Here is a 22,581-nt window from a genome sequence, read left to right as displayed (position 1 = left end):
GAAGTGACTGGCTTTTTGGGGTCAGCCTCCATTGGAGAAACTGAGGTTTTGGCATGTTGCATTGGCTCTATTTTTTAAGCCTGGAAGGCTGCCACTGTGCGTAAAGGGGCTCAGAGTACACATTCAAAGACACATTCATATGCCATATTCGTTCCTTCTGCATTAACTGACATTAATTGCACTCAGGGAAGCACAGAGTGCTCATGTGTTCATTAGGGAGCTCCGCAGTCTTGTTGTGGATTATTTATTAATAATGTATGGGTTGCAGATTGGCCAGATTGTGTGTAATTTCCACAGATTACACTGTAAATAGTTTAAAATCTCTGCACATTTAATAAATAAGTGAGATCTCAGTGAGCAGAGGTAATTTCCATATCCCTTTGGCAGACAGGAGGTGGTGTTTCATTGGACCGACAGCAGTTAAATGGATGTGCGACGCACTTTCTCTCTGGCTCCCATTCACATGTCTTTATCAGAGGTCTGCAGCGCTAATCCTCTTAAAGTCCAGTCAACAGAGGCGGAGCAAACTGCGTTTCTCGATCATTTACAGACGGAGACGTTTGTGGCGGGGGTGCATGGCCGACGGACTTTACCGCAATGTTTATTTGCTCTGTTTTCTGTAGAGTAGCTGTGTAAGCGGTGCGTCAGAGAGGGAGCAGATGCGGCTCTTACCATGACTCGTCCCGGGAAGCAGTGCTTTCAAGCGGCGTTGATTTTCCTGACTGTCGCCCAGCTGACTGCAGGTACACAGTCTCAGGGTGCAACATGATAATAAGCTGTGCCATTTGTTTTTTTTAAAGGTTTTTAATGAGTTCTTAGACCGCCTACACTAACCCAATTAGTATAGTTGGCTTTTCAAAATCACACAAAACTTTATAGCAATTTAAAAAAAAAAGAAGAAGAATTTGTCTTTAAAGATATGATCAAAAGTGGAGCATTTCTTTTTCTCATTTTGCTGCTGTTAAAAAGGTCTGAAAGTAAAGTTACCGCCCACAAACAGCATGTGTGCGGTGGGGAAGTATGGGTGTTAAAAGACTGTAATTTCAAGCTGTCATTAAGTAGGTTTGGCTAAAATATGTGGTCAGCTTTAGTACACATGCTGTGATGTATCATTTCAAAGACCTTAAAGCATTTGCCTTGTAGCCTGTTTGTATCTAGGATTAAAACGTTTTGCTTAATATGAAATAGAAATATTAATTATTTGTTTTCTGTGATTGAATTCATACTACACCCCTGAAAGGATAGTTCATCATTCAAAAATAACCTGGAGCTACTCTCATAACTTGATAACTGAGGTAATAATTCAAGTGTCTCTAAAGGGATTTGCAACTTTTTCTTGTCATATGTTTTGCTTTTGAACTACTTGTTGCCCAAAACTACATATTTGCTGAAAACTGGGCTGCAGAAAATCCTAAATTGAAGGCTTCACAATTTTCTTTTATTCTACAGACCAAACAGTTCATTGTGGAAATAGATGTCAGGTTAACTGATGAAAACAATCCATAGTTTCCACCCACATTCATGCTGCATCTTGAAGTGCTGTAACATTGCATTTGATATTGATGAAATACATTAAGAATTGGAGAATCTGCAGCTACTTAACTCCAGAGCTGGAAAACAGAACAAATGCTACTTCATAAACACAGCCTGGCTTGTTTGGCTGCTGGTGGGCTCAGGTACACAGAAAGACATAAACTCCAACTTAGAAAAACCGTGTTTGACTGCAGTGCATGTTTTACTACATTTCCAGTGGGGCAAGTAGATGGTGGGTTGAACTGGATGAAAACTATTGTTTAGCAAACTTTGTATGTCAGATCTTTGTCTAATGCATTTTGTTGAAAATAATTAAAAAGCACAAGTTTTTTCATCTGACATTCTCTGACTTAAGGTAAAAGGTTACAGGTGACTTAAGGTAAGTTGTACTAGTTGCACTCTCTTAGTCACTCTGGGTCACCTTTAGCTATGTAATAGCTTAATTTCTAATGCAATGATTAAGTGAAACTTTTAGAAACAACCAGTTATTGCTTAATTGCGCTAAATGCCTCTTATTGCTTAATGCCTCCAAATTATTCTACAAGCCTCGGTGCTATTCCTCTAGACACTGGAATTCAATCCGAATAATTGAGCTACTTAAAAGGTTAACAAGGCTCATTAAATGCAGATTTTCAGTAAAGCCAGAAAAATAACAAAGTAAAAATGTTTCTATTTCTACATTCTTTGCAGTGAACGTATTCCTTATTTGAGTAATATTGGGGTGATTTTCTAGTGTGGCAGATATTCCCTGTTTCCTGTAATTGTAAACACTTTCTCTGTTTTATTAGTGCAGATATTAGTTCAAAGGGACTCATCGAGTTTGGTCCACAGTTATAACAAGACTTCACAACACTGCAAATAACAGTATTATACTCCCCAACACAGAGAGAGAATTAATTTGTAACTGACTCTGGTGACGCCTGAGGAAATGAGTAATTATTCTTTCAGGATTGAGGGGTGCTGCAGGGCTATCCAAACCTGTTGGTTTATGGAGAATGATTTATAAATGTGAACAGCATGTGCAAAGTTTGCGCAATATTTCATTTAAAAGAGTACTCATTACTGTCACTGCTCAGATTCAGCTGCCCCTTCTAGGGTTTGTCACAAAACAAGCTCTAAAAGCTGCGAACAGTCATTTCAAAACGGGTTCAAAGCAAAGATCCACTTCCAAACTGAATGGATGTGGAATCAACTTTGATTCATTGTTGGTTTTCTTTTCACAGCTTTTTAAATGTGCACGCAGAGGCTTTACTACTGACTCCATGATCAAGTAAATATGGGGTAATATGAAGTTCCTGAAACAGAGAGAATTAAATATAGATTTGAAATGTAGTTATATATCATCATAAGATGGGGATTTAGAAAGAGGGCAAATGGTTAGACAAGTTTCCTGTTAAACTATTATGTTAGATTACGTGAGGTTTCACAGTCCCATTTATTGTAAGAAGTTGAGATTTTTGTTTCTGCTAATTTGATAAATTAAGCCAATAAAAATGTTTTTACTTAGAAGTTTTTGCGCCTTTTATAAACTCTCAACAAGATTTTGAACATGTATATTTTGGAAAAATAGTTTTGCCATTTAAGATGCACGATCCCCAAATCAAGTCTTCGGTCTCCATCAGTGTTATACAAGTGATTATATACACACACCAGTGCTCAGACGTTCATCAGCTTTAAGAAAGGAAACTCTCGCCGCACCTCGGTGTATTTTAACTTAATTGTCCTTGAACAGGTTGTTACCAAGCAACCCCAGCTATGCTATAAAAAGGCAAAAAGTAATCTCATAGTCTTCACCTGAACTTTTTTTGTGCAGATTTTGTCAGCAGGTCTCTCATCAAGACGAGCTTTACAAAAACCTTGAAAAGAGAAGATTGGTCATATTTCTAACTGTCAATCAGTCCCATTTAAAGACCAAAAGGATGAAGAGTTATTGCTGCTCAGTTGTCCACTGGGGATTATGTTCCTTTAATGAAGATCAAATTTATGTCTTCGTTCCTTCACAGTTTATCCATTTAGAGTGTTTTGTTTTGAGTTTGGGGCTGGCTGGAGAGATGTCTGCCTGCTCTTAAATTCAGTAAATCAGGTGACACGTGGTCTCTAAGTGCTTTATTTTTCTTTGCTGCTAAAAAAAAGAAGAAGAAATGTCTCTTTTGGGGTAAAAAAAAATGTCCATGAGCACTTTCATGCAGGAGATATTTCCTTTCTTCCGAACTACACCTGCAATCCCTGTCACTCTGCAGAAGGATTCATGTACTCGTGATGAGAGCATTATGGGATGTAAACATTAATGATGTCTTCTCTCAGCAGAGCTATAATTAGCTAGCTGCGCGCTTGTTTTAGTGGTTGTAGACTGTGGGAAGAAAATAGTTGTTACATGACACTGGTCAAAGCAAGATTTGTGGTTGTATTTCTTTTTCTTGTTCTGGAAAAAGAGACATCAGTTCTCTGTTTGTTTTTGGCACCTTAGTCACCACAAGGTGAGTGGCATTTTGTTCCATTATAGTCAGAGAGAAGCCAGACATTACAGCCAGCATGTCCAAAACTGGGCAGCTCGCATCAAAACCACCTGAATGAACAGCACAGCAGGCTGGAGGAAAAATATACTCTAATTGAATTTTTCAAAAACTTCTCCTTTGAGTCCGTACACCGCTGTTTACTGTGGGCTGAAAATGTTTTCACTTTAATGGTTAGGCTACAAGATGTTGAAAATAAAGATTATGTTTATAAAGATATTATTTTGTTATGTAATGATATTTGTTTAAATCCCCTTTTCATACTTTGGCTCTTCCAGATTTTAGGTACCATATAACCTCTGTGTGACATGCATATTGTAAGTCAGATTTACTTATAAGGCATTCATAGTTCATGGGAACTGAGCCAAGTGAGCAATGTGGTTCCAGATTTAGTACAAAACGCAGAGTCAATAAAAAATTGATCAGCTTTCCAGGAGATTCGCGAGGGAGCAGAAAAAAACAAGAGTCTGGAATAAACAGGGATTGATTTCTGATATCACTACGTATCAATGAATTTGATTTTTTTTTTTTTTAAAAAGCACACAACAAAAAAACCATAAAAATACAGCTGATTAAGCTAATTTCTTAACATTTTGCTTCCAGTGAGCCAGACTTTATTGTATTTTTAGAAAACTGGTCTCCAGGTTTGGACATTGGATGCTTTTTCACTTGTTTTCCATCCAGTCCTGTATCCAAACATTTTCAGAATTTGTTTTTGTTTGTTTTTTACATTGATCTATGTTTAAGTATAAAAAGGCGACTAAGCGAAGGAACTAGTGTTTATCCAGGCAATTATAACAGGCAACTTTGAATCTTTAGGCCTTTTGTTTCTAAGAGCATGTCAAAAAGAAATTATTCCCATTTATTTAGTTGAACATACAAAAACAGCATAAAGTATTTTTTGCACCAACAAGGTGAATTCCAAAGAGTTATCAGCAGAAGACTTGGCACAGCATGGTATTCAGAGGGCCCTTTGAAATTCTGTAAAAACTGGATAAGTGGAGGACAAATGAAGAAATGTCAGGGATAAAAATATCTACAGTAGATGGACAGTATCTGAAATTCATATCCTAAAGAAATAGGAAAAAAAATCCAGCTAAGACTTGACGCAGAACCTGCGAGATGCATCTGGTCCTTCAGTCATCAGAAAAGGTCTCAGTGGCTGTAAAGAAGCCATTCTGACAACAGGTCTTATGGCGTGGTGGATCCAAATTAAGGCGGTGAAGAATGACTTAAGATTATTACAGAGTACAGTAAGTAAAATAATTACTGCATACATACAGCAGTCATGACTGGAAACTGATTTAAGGTATTGTCACTTAGCTGTTGATAATTATATTTCAGGATCAGCCATCAGTGTCTATAAAAAAATGTATGAATGGGTGATACTTGTTACAAAATATTACAATTTACAAGATAAGGCTGTGGAGACCTTTAGCTTGAAAACTGAAGGCGCCATAAAAAACATTGCACACAATTAAATAATTAGCAATTTTTAAAGCTATTTGTTTTTCTTCCTTGTGAGCAGGCAGTGCACTCTTGCTTATCAGACACTGCTTATGGAACAAAGCATGACAACAGCTCCAAGTAGAACACAAGATTATGTGGGTGTTAAACTAAGAGGCATTAATCTGGTTCCTCCACCTCCATCCATTAAGAGCATAGATGTCATTGTGTAACAGGAGCATCCTGCTACTAAAGAGTTAAAAACCACTGTTCACACGAGTCAGTATATTGTCCTCCCCCCCAGCCCCCCTCAGTCACTCACAGATAAATGAAGTACAGTGACTGCTGTCAGCTGTAAAGTGTCTGAAGACAAAAATCACCAAATCTCAATGTCTTTCAGGTTTGAAGTGTGTGTGCCAGCTGTGTGCCAACAACACCTGTGAGACAGCAGCAGACGGTGCTTGCTGGAACTCTGTGATGCTGATCGATGGGAAGGAGGAGGCAGTGAAGTCCTGCCTGTCCCCCTCTGAGATGAAAGGCCAGGTCTTCTGCTACAGCTCCAGAAATGTCTCCAAAAGGAACTGTTGCTTCACTGACTTCTGCAACAACGAGACCCTGCACCTATACCCAGGTACAGCCCACACGATGCTACTAACCTGAGGCCGCTGTGTCTATTTGCCTCTACTATTTTTTTGGTTGCGTTTTGAAGCAGAAATAATACAGAGTTATATATAAACAGTGCACAGTGTGGTAATGCAGCAGTATGTGGCGAGATCACCTGGCCAGCTGGGGCCTCTCTGTGTGCAGTTTGCATGTGCGCTTGTGCGGGTTTACTCCGGATACTCTGGCTTCCTCCCAGTCTCCAAAGACATGTATGTTAGTTAGCCTGTCGTTCTAAATTAGCAGTGGGTATGACTGTAAATGCTTGTCTGTATGTTTGGGTTAGACCTGCAATGGGCTACTTGTCCAGGGTGTACTCTGCCCTACATAAACTGTGATAGCAGATACAAAAATGAATAGATTTATATATAAACAGTTTGCGGATATTGTAAAAATGAAATAAAGGAAAAATGCATTCAGCCCCTCAGACAGTCTTTTAATGTTCCACTGCTTCAGTAGCATACACTCAGCGGCAACACCAACTCAATCTGTGTGGGATTTCCCACTCATTCTGGTCCCGGCTAGACGAGGTGGATGCTGATCCTCCTAGATCCTGTGACATAACAAATCTGGCAGAGGCTATGGGACGTCAGTTAGTGATCCTCCCCCTCCCTCGCCTGATTTATAAATAAATACTTTGTCAGGCATGTAGTCCCAAAAGCCTCTCATGGGTCTGCCGGGTGGAAGTTGGGCTTAATGCAGAGAAGGATTACTCACACCTTTGTATATGCAGCTGGCTAAAAAAATTACTGAAATGGTTTATTTATTAAAAATACTGCAGATTATCAGTTGATTTCCTAATGGATTCATTTACTGATTGTTTCCAATTTGCAAGCAGAAAGGTATAGATGGTCAGTGAGAAACAAAACAAATATATGATCATATTCATATGTTTGGTGCTGAAGTGTCTGATGCTGCAGATTTTTAATGAGAGTGGTTGGGGCAGTGCCCCGAGGCCATGATGGTGCTGACTGTGAATGAGGACAGCGCAATCAATCTGTTCCACTGCTTTGCTACATATCAGCTCATCCGTTTAGCAGTGGATTTTTTTTTTTATACATAAAGAATTCATGACCTCGCTTTGACTTCCATGCATTTCTATACTCAGACATTTAAGTGCTAGGTAGTGTTTAGTGGTTTGTGTAGCTGTACAATTTGATTTACTTACTGAAGGGATACTTTAAGTGTTCCTTTGTACCTAATTTCCAAACTCCTCTTAGCTGTAGTAAACAGTTTAAAAGCAGATATAAGCTTTGAGATGACCCCAATCACCTAAGAGGGAAGAAAAGAGTGTGTAGAAGGTCTTATAAGCCAGAGGAGAGAGTAAGGTCTTGTTTTGCACCATATCTGCTGAGCACCAGTTGGACACATGGCAGGATCTGTATTTAGGTAAAAGGCTAAAGATGTCTTAAGAAACTGTGGTTTAGTTCACAATGTGTGTTGCTTTGCACATTGGGCCATCTGCAGATGTTGCACATTTTAGGATCGCTTGGTGAGGACATTTCATCCTTTGGGGACTTAGGTTTTTTCAAACCTTTATTTTTTTTATTAAAGTACCCACATGTGCACATATATGTTGAAAGAGTTAGTTGTAGCTCCTGAAATCCTGAAGTTGGCCAAATAATCGTTACAGAATTCTCCCTCTTTATTTCCCCAGACCAAACAAATTTAGCACTAGGTCATGGTAGTAATGCAGTACTGACAACACATTATTTTGCCAGCGTGTCTCTAAATCTCATATTATCACAGCGCCCACCCGCTCACCTGTTTTTGTTTGTGTCCAGGTTTTCCTCTGGCCACCCACAGACAGAATGAAGGTCAGGGACAGAAACGTCAAGTTATTTTGTTTTGCCAAGCCCAGATCTTTATTTGCGAGGTCTGACGGTGCACCTGTTGCTGATTAGTTTACTGCACGTATTTTTTGAGGAGTGAAAGCTTGCTGGCACTAAAAGATTCAATATCTTTATTCCTTTTTGATTAATGACACTTACAGGCAGTGATGAAATTTTTCAGACACGCATCTGCCAAACGTTCAATTTCCACCTCTCTAAAGTTTAGGGCTGCAGAATAAGTGGTGTTTTAATTTTGCTGAGCTTTTCTAAAAGTCTGAAAAAGCTGACTCATCTATGCTAGCTGGAGTTTTATGTAACACCTGATGTGTTGAGTTGTGCTAATTGCCCCCTATGCTGTTGCTTGCCATGTTTTCTAGTAACCACCAGGGTGTGCAGCAGACACAGCAGGGACCTTAGACCCATTAAACACAGTTGCAAATCTTACCCCATTCTACATTATACTGATTATTGAACCAAAAAAAGTACTAGGAATGTTAGAAAAGGACTACACGCTAATAATATTGGCTATGTTGTTGTTCAGAGAGGCCTTCAGAAGAACCCGGCTGGAGCAGGCTGCAGCTCATCGTGGTGGTCCTGGTGCCCTCCTGCTTGCTGTGTGTAGGGATCCTGCTAGGCGTCTTTGTTGTGCAGGGCCACCGTTGTGCCTACAGGCGATCCCACAAGCAGGACCCGGAGGAGCCTCTGGATGATCAGTTGCTAATGTCACCTGACAAAAGTCTCAAAGATCTGATATATGACATGAGCACTTCTGGTTCAGGATCAGGTGAGAGAACTGCTTGAACTTGTCACATGGTTACTGACACGATGGCCCGGATTGTGACCATTGTGGTACAAGTATAATCCAGTAATTGCACACATTTTGTTGATTTCTCCAGCTACGATCTGCTGAGACAAAACCACTGCTCTTCTCTTCCCGTCTGCATCTTGCAGGGCTGCCACTGCTGGTCCAGCGAACCATAGCTCGAACCATCGTCCTGCAGGAGACCATCGGAAAAGGTCGATACGGCGAGGTGTGGCGCGGCAAGTGGAGGGGCGAGGACGTGGCAGTTAAGATCTTCTCTTCCAGGGACGAGCGCTCGTGGTTCCGTGAAGCTGAGATCTATCAGACTGTCATGCTCAGGCACGAAAACATCCTGGGCTTTATTGCTGCTGATAACAAAGGTCTTACAACTAGGCACTAAATACAAATGTATTCACAAATTAAGCTATGAAATAAATTCGCCAACATATAACGTTGTCATTCGCTGCCTTTTTGCAGATAACGGCTCATGGACTCAGCTCTGGTTGGTGTCAGAGTACCATGAGCACGGCTCCCTGTATGATTACCTGAACAGGCACACGGTCTCAGTGGAAGGCATGATTATTCTTGCTCTGTCCATAGCCAGTGGGCTGGCACATCTCCACATGGAAATCATTGGCACACAGGGTATGAATGTACTTAGTAAATAAAGAACTTGAATTCTAGGACAGTGAAGTCACATCAGAGAGGCTCAAGGGGTGCTCTATTTCCTTTAATATATATATATATCTTTTAATCTTATTAAAAGGAGCAAATGTATTTTGGCCATGTGCTTCCTATATCTCAATGTGATATCTTTATATATTAAAACCTGAAGAAAAAATTTCCATTGACTGACCATTAATTTGCTAATCAACTCAGCGCTACAGTGTAACCACAAGGCAAACCCTGCTGTGATATGATAAGGTGACATTTTATGACATTAAGGCCGGAAAATGATCCTCAATTTTATCCATCTCTAAAAGACCCAAAATATTTGCTGTAATATAAAGAACATTTTTGGGGCTTCCAGAATAACCTTAATTGTTACTTTCTTGCTTCTAGGGAAGCCAGCCATTGCTCACAGAGACCTAAAGTCTAAAAATGTCCTAGTGAAGAAGAACGGGACGGCGGTGATTGCAGATTTGGGTTTGGCCGTGAAACTCGACTCCAGCACAAACACCATAGACATACCATCCAACCACAGAGTGGGAACTAAGAGGTTGGATTTATGTCACAATACAAAAAACACACACAAAACAGAAATGTGAAATTAAACTGAAGTGCCTTTAAACCGAAATCACTTCCGTGTTCTTTAAATATTATTGGTGATTTTGAGTTGTTCTCTCATGTCGGTGTGTTTTAAAGTAATACTATTAATTGGCCCTTAAACATTAAGAGGAAGCCAGCATCTTTGGTTTTGGTTTCAGCAAGAAAAGCAGAACCCACAGTAACAAATAAGGCCCTCCAGGTGTCATGCTGGAATAACTGGCCTTGTTTATTTAGAGAGTAATATTAGCCGTGTATGTACACATTGCACAAGGGGTTTCTGGCACAGCTTCACCTATTTCCAAGATGCATGGAGGAAAGGACAAAGTTTAAAGAGGTCAAAAGTGCAGGAACACATGTGTAGAACAGCTTCCCCCCCCGATTGATGCATAAATAATACTCTTTATAGAGGAGACATCATCATGTAGTGTCTGTGCACACAGTTCACACAGCCCGTTTGAGAAAAATGCTGAGTAAAAGTCATGAAATCTCAATTTATTTGGTGTGAGAGAACAAACAGCAGTGATGCAACTGTAAACAGTACAAAAACAAATGTATTTATTTAGCAGCAGTCCATTCTCAAGCATTTAGGCTTTGGCGACTCCTAGTGGTTGTGGACTTGTTTTTGGTCAGTCTATAAGGCTTGAGTAAGTGCTGTGTTTTCTTTTAAAGATGATATATTATTTGTCCTTTTAAAAAGTGATAACCATTCCTACAAGAGCAGCACTTGAATCTTTGCTGTCTTCAGCAATGAAGACGGATGCATGTCCTGCAGCTTATATGTTCTGCTGGTTTTGACGAGGGTGATGTGACCTGTGGTTTCACATTTTTAGAATTTGGGTGAGAAAGTTTTGAACCCAACCCACACAAACAAATTCGTTAAACTATATACTGCAAGAGGTACTGGGCTTTTTATTTCATTAGACAGTAATCATTCTGTCCTCTGCAGGTACATGGCTCCAGAAATCCTGGATGAGACAATCAATATAAACACCTTTGAGTCGTTTAAGCGGGCGGATATCTATTCATTAGGCCTGGTGTTCTGGGAACTGGCCAGAAGATGCTCCGATAGGGGTATTTCAAACTACGCACACACACATACACTCTACCACAAGTTTCATGCAAATTTCCAAAACAATACTTTTATTTTGGGAGCGACTGTGAGAGACTTGCTTTGCATAATGCACAGTTGAAAAAAAATCTTATACTGACTCTCAGTGCAGACTGTCTGAAATGAGCGGCCATATTAACGTCATTAACTAAGGCCTGAACTTGTGGCTCGCAAGTATTACTTGCACATACGCTGCCATATTATAGCATTACACTGAGTATCACCACAGTATGTAATCATAGAAAAAAGGAAAAGCCTGCACTGCTTCAAGAAGAGTGCATACATGAAACTGTAAAAAAACCCAGACAATAAACAAAATGCTTTTTTGTTTTTTGCATTTTCACAGGACTTCATGAGGATTTTCAGCTGCCTTATTATGACATGGTGCCTTCAGATCCATCCATTGAGGACATGAGGAAAGTGGTTTGCGATCAGAAGCTCAGACCCAGCATTCCCAATCAGTGGCAGAGCTGTGAGGTGAGACAGAAATCTGATGTGTCGTTATGTGAGATAGCTGTCAAAGAGCCGGTGTCATGGTGACATAAAGCACGATTAGTCACAGTTTAGCACCAAACCGAGCATCAGTGAACCAACAGCCTCTAACCACATAGGAAAATTTACAGTGTCACATATGAAATAGCTGTATCAAAGCATGAGCATGTTTAAAACTAAACAAATTACATGCTAAAAACAAACTTTTGTGTGTGCTTCTGACAGTATTAAACTTTGTCAACTTCATTTATATATAGTTTGGGAAAAAGTCTTTATTTCTTACTTTTTTAGCATATTTTTTACACTTACATGTTTTAGATCATCAAAAAAATTAATATTAGACAACAATAACCCAAGTAATAGCAATAGCTTTCTCGATTTGTGGATAACAGCTCGCACCTTGATTTTCTGGAGTCTTAATGCCTTCGAAATGGTTTTATAACTGTTTCCAGAGTGATCGATGTCACAGTCACGAGCAAATGATGTCAGGAGATCTGAAATATGCTTTAGTATAAACCGAGAAATGCAGTAAGATAATCTAGGGGATCTTAAAGCATGTATATGACTGTGTCTAGATTTTATCTAGATAAAACTGAGCAGACCTTACTGAGTCTTGTAAGCTGCAAACCAAGCTGCACAACTGAGGTGACATGCTTATTTAAGCTGAGGTGGCTGTCAAAGATTAGTCTGTTGTCCCAACTTTATACATAAGGAGTTCATGTAACAGCTATTGAGGTTATAGGTAATAGATATCACCCTCCATGCTTGATGCACTCTGGCCACAAACTACTACCTCAGTCTTATCCATAGGTCAATAAATTTACCATAATTTTTCCTGTGTACAACGCATCATGACATCACAAGTTTTGCCAGTTTGAGGGAGATTTCTTTATTCTACTAGGAAGGGAGGGAGTATATTATGTCATTTGTCTGTTTGCTAGCAGTCTAATGTCAACAGGTTTCAATGTATCATTTTAAAATTTTGTGTGATATTAGATACCAATAACAACTCGAGCTGATTTCATTTTGGGGAAAATCGGGTCAAGGTCAAGGCACCAAATTTCAAACTCAGTAAGAGCTTTTTATTACCCACAATTTTTATGGCTCGTCTTCAAACTTTCAAACAATATGCTAGGCCTTGGAGGACACGAGTACCATGATTGGCTAAGCATTTGACCTCGATAGGCCGATGTCAGCATGATGTAATAAAAAAACATCAAAGTTGTAGTATAGCCCTTGCCTTTCAGGGGGAGTTGCACTTTAGTGGACACTGTTCACTATCGTCACAGATATCATCAGAGAACTCTGTGATTCAAATATATACATATTACAGCCATATGAAAGTGGAAATTCTCTTAAAGCTTTTTAAAATGTACAGAAAACTTGATATTTAAGAAGTCAGGACGGCACTGGAGGGATGACACACATAGCAGTGGTTAACTTCAAGGCCTCGGGTAATGGGCTAAAAGTGATTGACAGAACAGGGTGAGGTCTGAGACTTCTTTGTCTCAGATCTCATTTCTTGTTAAGCCACTTCCCGACAGAAGAGAATTGGGCGTTATTCTGACACACCACTGTATTCAATTTTAGCTACCAAAAACTATTACTACCACTGCAAAGGCTGCAAAGATATTTGCAAAGATGCAATCAAAGAGGTTGGATTGCATGTTTAGTTACCGGTGAAACTGTTCAGATCAGATGTTTGATATTTGTTATTCCAGTACACACTGGAGCCTGACCTGTGATTTTCCGGGTTTTGTAACTTATAACGTCATCTCATCTCGTTGCTACACCAGGCTCTGCGTGTGATGGGCAAGCTGATGAGGGAGTGCTGGTACGCCAACTCTGCTGCGCGACTGACTGCTCTGCGGGTCAAGAAAACCTTGTCTCAGCTATCCGTTATCAAGGACATCAAAGAATAGTTAGATTTGTTGCTCTGCAGATCGGCACTGGTGCTGGCGCTGGTGTAAAATAATTGACCTCTCTTACTGCCCGAGACCGCCCTCCTTGGGACACAACCACACCGTCTGAGAGCTTCATCGTGTCGTCGTTGGTGCCAAAGTACTGTAGGAGTCGTTTTTTTTAAAGCTTTGCACTTAGACACCTTGTGAAGCAACATTTTAACCAAACAGCTAAACTCTTGGTAGGAAGAGCCATTTTAAATAAGTCGTGTTTGATGTATAAATAGATTATTTTGCTACCTCAGTATCATAAGTGCCCAAAGCTTGAAGTTGCACATTGATATTTGTGCCATATCTTGTAGCCAATACAGTATTGCTGGGTAGTTAATGTGCTAAATGACAATCTTGTAGGATACTGGATTTAAACGAAACAAAACAGCTGGTTTGACTGTTCTTTAATGACAGACACACATACAGATTTTCCCTGTTAATCAGAAGTGCTTCTGCTTGACCGGCACTCATGTACACAAAGCACTACTAAGCTTACAAGTAAAAGATCATCTTTAGCTCAATGCATCCAAGGTTTGCTAATGAAAAATTAACTCACAGGAATTGGATAATTAAGGGTGTTATAAGCAGAAGAAATGTAATGGAGTGATGAACTTTTCATCCACTGGTGCCAATGGTCACTACATGAAAAGGGTATTTCAGCATATAGAGTGCAACTTGAACTAATGAAAGTTTATCCCGACAAAGAAATATTTCTGACATTGTTTGATTAACCATAAAAATCACTACAAATACATATTTTTAATATAAAGATAAGAAAATCTATGAATGTCTATTCTATTCTTTTTCTAAAAAAAGCTTTCTGCTGCTGAACAAAAACGAGCAATTATCCGATAAATGTAAAATAAAACGTCTAAACAAAAGCCTATATATAATTCAAATCCATTGTTTTTATATAAACCTGACTTATTTTTGCATTAGGTGAAAAAGAAATTGGCAAAAAAAGCTGCCGAAGGTGCAAACGTAGCGCAACATGCTGCTGATTACTTTTACATACCACATAAGGGGAGCACAGTTTGAATATGGGTTCACATTAGCATCACTAGCACCACTGACTAACATGGCCTACAGAGCCTCGACATAAACAGGCTTAGAGGAAGTGCAGAAATCTGAATCTGCACACGATTTGTGCACACATGTGTAGGTGTGCTTGCATGTGTGTTTGAAATCATGCAAAGTGACTCCTTATTTAAAGCTGTGGATTGAAATAATCTGAACAATCGGTGTAGTGATTGTGAAACTGTGAAACATGACAAATATACACTGAGGCTTTTCATTCACATCCTGTCCATATGTTCATGTTTTTAGTTTCAGAGACAAGTGACATACTTCAATATCTGTGCTTGGTATCAGTGTTCGCCTATTTTGCAGTATGAAAGCACTTATTGTCAGAATGACTGAATAATATGTACTATCAGCAGTGTTGCCTCTGAAAATAAGCTATGTACAGTAGCCTGTTGCTCTCTTGGCAAAATGTGCAAGTCTTCAGTTTTTATTTCTGTAAAACTATGAGGTACTTTTTTCTATAATTACTGAAAATTAGAATGTTATTATTATTTATATGTTCTGTATTGTGTCTTATCTGCTTCTCTATGAAGACACAAAAAGGGACAGAAAGCAGATAGCAAAGCATATCACCGTGTGCAATTTCTGGTTTCTGATCTCACATATAATATAGAATTTTAAACAAAGTAAGACCTACTTTTGATTTTAAGCCCGCCATCATTTAAATATACATGTTTGATGTATCGAAAACTGTTTTGTGTTACTTCCTCATACTGCATTGTGTCGTCTCTTTTTGCACTATTTATTATCCATATAAAATGTGATGTCAGTGGGTAAATAAACTTTTTCACTGACTGAGCATCATTCATGACTTTGACAGAAAGATGGGATGTTTTGCTCTCCCTACATTTCAAGGGTAATTTTGTAAGAAATGACTGTGCAGAACTGCGCAAGTTACAGGGGCAGAATTTCCCGGAGCCGTTTATCTGAAGCTGATCTTTTTTTCTTTATCATCTTCCCATTCGCACTTTCAACTGGCGTGACTCATCTGCGTTTCTGTTCTGCTGCGCTTTCTGCATACGCTGTTAATGTCCGTTAGACAGAGGAAATAAAGCGCTGACACTGAAGCCATCAGCGCTACATGGATGAGTCAACCCCCTTTTTCTGTGTTGCATTAACAGATTTTTACAGTGAAGGCTGTCACGTAAGAGGAGGTCGCGTTGTGTCACTTCGGGGCATCAAAACACGCACATAAGAATTTAAAAGTTAGGTTTTAAAAGTATTTTTAGCTGCTTTTAATTTTTCATCAGCACCATCAGCGGAACAGACACGTTTATTCAACCTTTTGCTATAAAGTCACACCACCAGGCTACAAGCTCAAAACAAACCCAGCCTTGCTAAATTAACACAAAGACAGCTGTAATGTAAGCATTACAGCAAGCAAGGGACAAACGAGAGATCACCACAATCACACTCATTCATCATTCATCAATCATTTCCTGTGGAACAGGTTCTAGATACATCATACACATAACGCACAGTGTGACTGCAAATTTTCAACAAATGCGTGTCAACAATGTGTCAGTCATCTCTAAAAACATGAACTACTAACCCACCAGAGCTTTATCTTTCCGGCCTTGCGCTCAGCAAAGTCATTGACTACATTACTCAGAAACAAGAACGGGTCATCTCTTTCCCCTTATGGTTGAAGGTGATAGAGATAAAATAGAGAAGTCAAAAGGCACGTTATGGACGAGAGCCAGAGTTTAATAATTACTAATGGTTAAATACAGTAGTGGTGTAAAAACACAGAGTGAGAAGAGATGCTTGAACAACAACAACAAAAAAATGTTCAGTGCATCATGGAAAGACTTCAGCGGCCTGTTGCAACATGACGAAGGAATGGTCACTTCAATCTGAAATGCAGGCTTTGTAAAAATGGAAAAGTTAAGAACACATTCAAAAGTAGAGAAGATGTCTGAATCCAAACTGCGAGATGGTTTAATAGAAGTGGTGTTTGATAGCTTAAGACGCTGCCTCTCATTCTACTTTTAAATACCCTAGGAACCAAAAGTACTGTCTTTAAGATATGAGGGGGCCTGAGGAGAAGGATTTTAAATTCGATTCTGGATTTAAAGGGTAACCAGTGAAGTGAAATGAATATGGGACAATATCTTTCTAGTCCTAGTTAATACTCTCTTGGCTGTTCTGGATCACCTGAAGGCTTTTCAGTCATGAATAAATGCATGAGTTAGCTTTTCAGCATCACTTTGAGACAGGATGTTTCTAATTTTAGTGATATTGCGCAAATGAATAAAGACAGTCCTACATATTTGTTTAATGTGCTCACTGAAGGACATATCCTGATTAAAAAGGACTCGAAGATTTCTCAGTGTTGCTGGAGGCTAAGGGAATGCCATCCAGAGTAAGCATCTGGTTAGACACCGTGTTTCAAAGATTTTTTAGGACCAGGTACAATAATGTAGTGAATTTTGTGTCTTTGTATATGCTTTCACTGCATTTGGATGAATGTTTGGGATAAACGTCATGCTTAAAAATTAACCATTGCCAATCACATGCTTTAAAATTGGTACTGCATGTTATGAAGGACATGACCTGGCTATAAACTCTGGGTTGTTGAAAGTACAATATAAAGACGGGTAGTGCAAGATTTTGATACTCTACATAAATCAGTTTCCAACCCAATTATGCAAGTAATGGATTGAATGGAGCACACGGGACTTCAGTGTCCAGACGGTCTCGTGGTTATTTAGCAAACTGTTCCTGAGGGTCAGTGGGGCAGAGTGGGTTGCTGTAAGGCAGCCTGCTTCTTACATGGGCTTTATACAATGGAGTGTAAAGCAACTCTGTATATGTTTTAAAGGCAATGGTGTTGGCGAGAGAAAGAGGAAGTTTGTGCACCATAGCTTAGTTTTCTTTAACCACTGTCTGCACGCCTGCCAGCCTGCCTGTGTGTGTGTGTTTTTTTTTCTTTTGATCCAACCATGTCTGATGCCTTCGGCCCAATGACCCGTGCTGTCTGTTTAGGAAGCATGAAACTGGCCTTGAGCTAAATCAGCCTTTTGTCTGGCCCTATAAGACAAGTCTCCCTGCTTGGCAGAGCACAGAACACAGGCTTAGCCCCATTGACAAAACTGAGAGTGAGTGAGGCTGGAAGCAGGTGCTGCTGGAGAGCTGAGGTGGCCAGTTTCTCATGCATTGCTGATTTCTGACAGACCATAAATCAAATTGCAAAGACTGCTAAAAGAAAAGGGGACTGTTTGAAGGGGAATTCAAAAAGAAACAGCTTAAACACTCTCCTTGCTTTTTCTTTTCAAACCAACACAGAAGCACTTCTTGAGAAAAGACAGAAAAAAGTTAAAGGCGGTGAACAGGAAACAAGGTACGTGAAGCTGAGAAGTGCAGATGCGGTTTACCACAGCTATCACATGATGTGGATTTCCGCTTGATGCATTTGCTTTTGGCTGCACGGCAGGGCAGGACCACACAATCGCTGAAGAGCTGCTGCAGCAGGACACGATGCTGCTTTGAGGACTATTCTACCATGCACTCCATCATGAATATCAATGGACTTCAGCGCCAGGGCAGCCAGGAGAGTTACATTCTGGATAATACCCCAAAGAAGAAAAGTTCTCTGTGGTACCGAGCTTCACTGAGGGGGAACAGTGATCGGCACCGTCACAGCACTGGCTCACAGCCCAGAGTTTGCAAGGTGAGACAATATGTCAAGTGCAATACACGTATGTGTGTTTATAATTTCACATCAGTAAATACTCAGACTTCTGCTGTCTAAATCAAATAACCGAAACACTGATTTGCAACGTGGGATTACAGCTGAGATTTAAGCCGTAATGTGATATAGTTTCACCAATTTACGAGAAATAAACAAAGCAGCTCTCTGCAGCTCACCAAATAATTTTTAAATCTCTATTGTTATTTTTAAAAAACAACACTTTTATACTTTCTAGGAAGGGTTAAAAGTTTAAAAAGTGCCCTTTGTTGTTTTTAAAGAGGAACTCTGCATCTCTCTGTTTGCAGTCCAAGCCGGCTTACTCCAACTCACTGGTTGATTACACAGACCCACAACGGTAAATATATCAGAATTGATGTGCAACTTTTCATCTTTTTTCCTTTTATACGTGTAAAAGAAAAACTGTCTACTGGACTTTTTGTGCATGAACAGTTTATTACATTTCTTAAAAATTGATATTAATTAATAGTCGTTTGCTTTTTCTGCTTTTGCACAGAACCACGATTATTTTGGAAAAGCAAGACAATGAGACATTTGGTTTTGAAATTCAGGTAAGCAAACACTGAAGCATGCTTAAGTTGTGTGGGGGGGGAAAAAAAGGGTTGCTTTTGGCTCGCTTTTTTTGTGACACGTTTGTCTCTCTTTGCAGACTTACGGGCTGCAGCTGAAAAACAGCCCTGCAGTGGAGATGTGCACGTTTGTTTGCAAGGTGAACGAGGACAGTGTTGCTGAGAGTGCTGGCCTGACCGCAGGTGAGCCGCCCACATCCTTTCTACCGTATAGGCCCCGTTTGGGCTGCGTGACGATTGACAGATATATCGCTTACCACATATGTGAATACCTACATGCCTTCACACCTACGCCTGCAATCTCACGCACTGATGTGCACATGCAGTTTACAGCTATGTTGTGTAATCATAACCAATTCGTTCCTTATATTTCTGCATCCTTATCTTTTACAGGCGATATAATTGTCACGGTCAATGGCGTCAGCATTGAAGGCTCATCTCACCAGTGCGTGCTTGATCAGATAAGAAAATCCACCAACTGTCTAAAGTGAGTGACAACATTTATAACTTCCTAAATACTGCTAGAAAACAAAAAAAAGCACAACAGATGATAACTAAAAAGTCACTATAACAATAGTTTATAATAGGATTATAACAGAGTGTAATTATGTGTTATATATTCTTCCAGACTAGAGACTGTTTGTGGGAATATAGTGAAGCAGATAGAGTTGGAGAAGAAGATGGACGCCCTCAAGGTGAGTCTCTTAAATCCTGTCTGTGTTTGATGGTGACACCATTTAGCTGTGTGATGTAGGCAAAGAAAAAAAAAGAGCAGTCACCAAGCCATGCAGTAGTGAAGCCTCAAACGCCCCCAGCAATACTTTCTAACCTGCAGCTGCACAGCTGAATTACTCAGGCTATACTCTGCATGGACATTGTGTGCAAATATCTTTGTAGGCAAATGTTCTCAGTGAATTAGTTAAGAGTTTTACTGGAAGCACAAGTGTAATGTTTTTGTTGTCTTTTTTGCCCATACAGCAATCACTACGTGAGAAATTGGTGGAGCTGCAGGGCCTTAATTTACAGGAAAAGCGTCTAATGCGAGGTGAGAAGTATGCTCAGCTGTCAGACCACAGCACTTCCTTTCTCACAGCCATTAACATTTCTCTGAAGCATGTGCCATCGATGATGTGAATTGATGTGTAAACTCCAGATCATTCAAATGGCCTTCCCCTGACATATAAACATACAGCGGAAGTTGCTGATGAGCTTCCTGATACAAATTTCTTATCAGCTAACTGGGATTTTGTTGTGCTTTCAGGTAATTTAAACGACAGCAGTCTCGACCTCCTGATAGACTCCACAGCTATTTTGAGCTCCCCCATCAGGCGCTTGGGCCGGCGTTTTTCCAGTGACAGCAGCTACAGGAGTGTGATGACAGATGATAGTGACCAAGCCAGTGTGTTTGGGGACGTGATCTCACCCTGTCCCAGCAGTGCAGCCAGCACCACAGATGATAACTGCTTCTTCTCCAAAGACTTTCCTTCGCAAGACAGCTCTTCAGCTCACACATCGAGCTCCAGCAATCACCACCAACCTCTTGGCCGCTCCAGCAGCTCCAGTTTGGCCGGCAGCACCAGCTCTCTGTCTCCATCCTGGGAGGAAACAAGGATCTCGTCCTTGTTTGGAACCCTGCCCAGAAGAGGCAGGAGAACCAGTGTCCGCAAACACATTCTCAAGTTAATTCCTGGACTTCAACGATCAGTTGAAGAGGAGGAGATGGGAACAAACACTCAGTGATTCGCTTTCCAAATGCTCCTTGTGTCTATTCAGTATTAAGTGTTGGTAAACAGGGTCTGTCAAGTTCCTAACACATTACAAATAGAAACAGACAATGCAATCAAGTGTTTCGCCACACTTAAAAGCCTGGGTTAACCCTTCATGGGAATGCAAACAAGTTGGACACTTTTATACTGTATGCATTTACCCCTATAGTTCCTGCCTGGCTCGCTTGCTTGGCTTTAACTTGTGGCACAAAAGCATTACAAAAACAAATGCAGGCTGAATGAATGTAAACTGAACAGACTGTAAAGTGTGACAGATGAAATTATATATCCTACTTACTTGAATTCATTTTTTGTCATATTCACAGATTGTGATGAGCATTAATCGATTTAAGTCGCAGCAACTGTATCAATGTAGCCAACTTCAAAATTTAAAACAAACATGTAACCTAAAGCACATGAGAAGACATAAATCACTTATGACATATTCAGGTGCTCAAAACCAAAGCCAAGCCTCTACGCCCTATAGATAGCTGCTCAGCTCAAAAACAGGATGTGGGTATGAGAGTACTACTTAAGTGCTTTCATTTCCAAATTGTTTTTTCCGACTGTGTATAAGTTTCTTTCAGTATTCAGAAACACTGAAAGTAACAATTTCTTGTAAATTGTTGAAATTGCTGTAAAAATGTATCATTTATTTTCTGTGGCAAGAGTGTCATTAATGTCGATGATCCACAGTCTTTTTTCTTTTGTAAATAAAATCATGATGTACAGAAAATTCTTAACGAACAATAAACTTTTAAAGATGTTTCCAGTCACCGGTGCTTCCTTTTACTTTTCATGTAGCATTGCAGTCTCAATGTTGGTGAAGATGCAACTTTGGAGTGAGCCACACTCACTGAAAATTACTGGTGCAAGATGCAGGTAGTGAAAAAAATTACTGTGTCATTAAAAGATGAATTAATTGAAGAAATGAATACGGCTTTAAAACTAGTTGAGAAGAATTCATCTATATCCTGTAAAATAACTACTTCTGTTGTTTCAAGTTGCTGCTACAGAAAGAGGGCTTGTACTACAACTGATGGATAAATTGGAAAGGGTTGTTACCTTCACAAAGAAAGCAAGTTACCCCCGATACAATGTATCGCATTATTACAGCAGCTTCAAGGCCAGATGAAGCCCGTTTCCTAGATAATCCATAACAATTAAGTTGTGTTGAAGTGATGAAGTTGTATATGGTGAGAGAGATTTGGTGAATGAGATTACAAATCTGTTTGAAAAACAAAATAAACTTACGAGAGAGACAGCAAACCTTAAGAATGACGAAATAAACAAAATAGTTCATTGGGCAACTCGGCAACAACAAACATCTTGAAGAAAATGGAAAACAACACAATAAGAAAACCTCCTTCCCAACTTCTAACCATGTCAGAAACACACTTATGGAGCCAGACACATCATTGTCATAGTCTGCAATCAAAAGACAGACAGATGAAACTTAGATCAACTTGTACCAGAACAATGCAAAGAGAAAAATGTGGAGAAGGAAAGGAGCAGCTCAAAATCTGAAGTAAACCACACCATCTGTCAAACATGGTGGAGTAACAGGAAGTGTGTATACAGGGCTATCCGGTCGTTAAGTCTGACGTCACTAGCCGTGTCTGGGCCTAAACTCTGCTGCAGGTCCATATATCAAACGATCACTATGGCATTACTGAGAGTTGAAAAACTGTCTAAAGTCTTTCATCTTTAATAAAATGATCAGCGTTCTGCTCTACCAGGTGTAACAATTGAGTTTAACATCCAACAAGCTAATTTTTTTTCCACTCGATAAAAGTTAACGTGAGTGTTCTCGGTGGTCAGGAACAAATGTAATCGCATGGCAG

At 39.8% G+C, this 22,581-nt stretch overlaps 2 protein-coding genes across 4 annotated transcripts; both read left to right on the top strand.

Moving 5' to 3' along the window:
- Positions 1–560: 560 nt before the first annotated feature.
- Positions 561–18,199, top strand: acvr1c (activin A receptor type 1C). Of its 2 annotated transcripts, none has more exons than XM_013908348.1 (10): positions 561–743; positions 5,893–6,123; positions 8,526–8,768; positions 8,936–9,166; positions 9,264–9,431; positions 9,849–10,005; positions 11,002–11,126; positions 11,510–11,640; positions 13,452–18,033; positions 18,132–18,199. In XM_013908348.1, exons 1-9 carry the CDS (start codon positions 674–676, stop codon positions 13,575–13,577), a joined length of 1,482 nt encoding a protein of 493 aa, XP_013763802.1. In that variant the 5' UTR covers positions 561–673; the 3' UTR covers positions 13,578–18,033; positions 18,132–18,199. The 2 variants fall into 2 exon arrangements, with proteins under 2 accessions (XP_013763802.1, XP_005723447.1); XM_005723390.2 differs by having other exon boundaries at positions 18,127–18,194.
- On the top strand, positions 18,061–21,503 carry cytip (cytohesin 1 interacting protein). 2 transcript variants are annotated; one of them, XM_005723639.2, is made up of 8 exons: positions 18,061–18,363; positions 18,663–18,739; positions 18,899–18,953; positions 19,052–19,154; positions 19,365–19,458; positions 19,600–19,666; positions 19,950–20,016; positions 20,233–21,503. In XM_005723639.2, the coding sequence occupies exons 1-8, from the start codon at positions 18,100–18,102 to the stop codon at positions 20,709–20,711; spliced, it is 1,206 nt and encodes a 401-aa protein (XP_005723696.2). In that variant the 5' UTR covers positions 18,061–18,099; the 3' UTR covers positions 20,712–21,503. The 2 variants fall into 2 exon arrangements, with proteins under 2 accessions (XP_005723696.2, XP_013763806.1); XM_013908352.1 differs by having other exon boundaries at positions 18,063–18,363; positions 18,690–18,739.
- The last annotated feature ends 1,078 nt before the right edge of the window (positions 21,504–22,581 follow it).

This window comes from Pundamilia nyererei, unplaced genomic scaffold, assembly GCF_000239375.1.
Source record: "Pundamilia nyererei isolate P.nyererei 1_Seehausen unplaced genomic scaffold, PunNye1.0 scaffold00009, whole genome shotgun sequence".
NCBI lineage: Eukaryota > Metazoa > Chordata > Actinopteri > Cichliformes > Cichlidae > Pundamilia > Pundamilia nyererei.
The sequence above is the reverse complement of the archived record's forward strand: the minus strand, read 5'-3'. Positions and strand labels throughout refer to the sequence as shown.

Excerpts from the sequence above, each read along its gene's own strand:
- acvr1c (XM_013908348.1), top strand. The coding sequence starts at position 674 with ATGACTCGTCCCGGGAAGCAGTGCTTTCAAGCGGCGTTGATTTTCCTG. Across the intron at positions 6,124-8,525 it reads GACCCTGCACCTATACCCAG|AGAGGCCTTCAGAAGAACCC; the intron begins GTACAGCCCACA and ends GTTGTTGTTCAG. Across the intron at positions 8,769-8,935 it reads CACTTCTGGTTCAGGATCAG|GGCTGCCACTGCTGGTCCAG; the intron begins GTGAGAGAACTG and ends TGCATCTTGCAG.
- cytip (XM_005723639.2), top strand. The coding sequence starts at position 18,100 with ATGCATTTGCTTTTGGCTGCACGGCAGGGCAGGACCACACAATCGCTG. Across the intron at positions 18,740-18,898 it reads GATTACACAGACCCACAACG|AACCACGATTATTTTGGAAA; the intron begins GTAAATATATCA and ends GCTTTTGCACAG. Across the intron at positions 20,017-20,232 it reads GGAAAAGCGTCTAATGCGAG|GTAATTTAAACGACAGCAGT; the intron begins GTGAGAAGTATG and ends TTGTGCTTTCAG.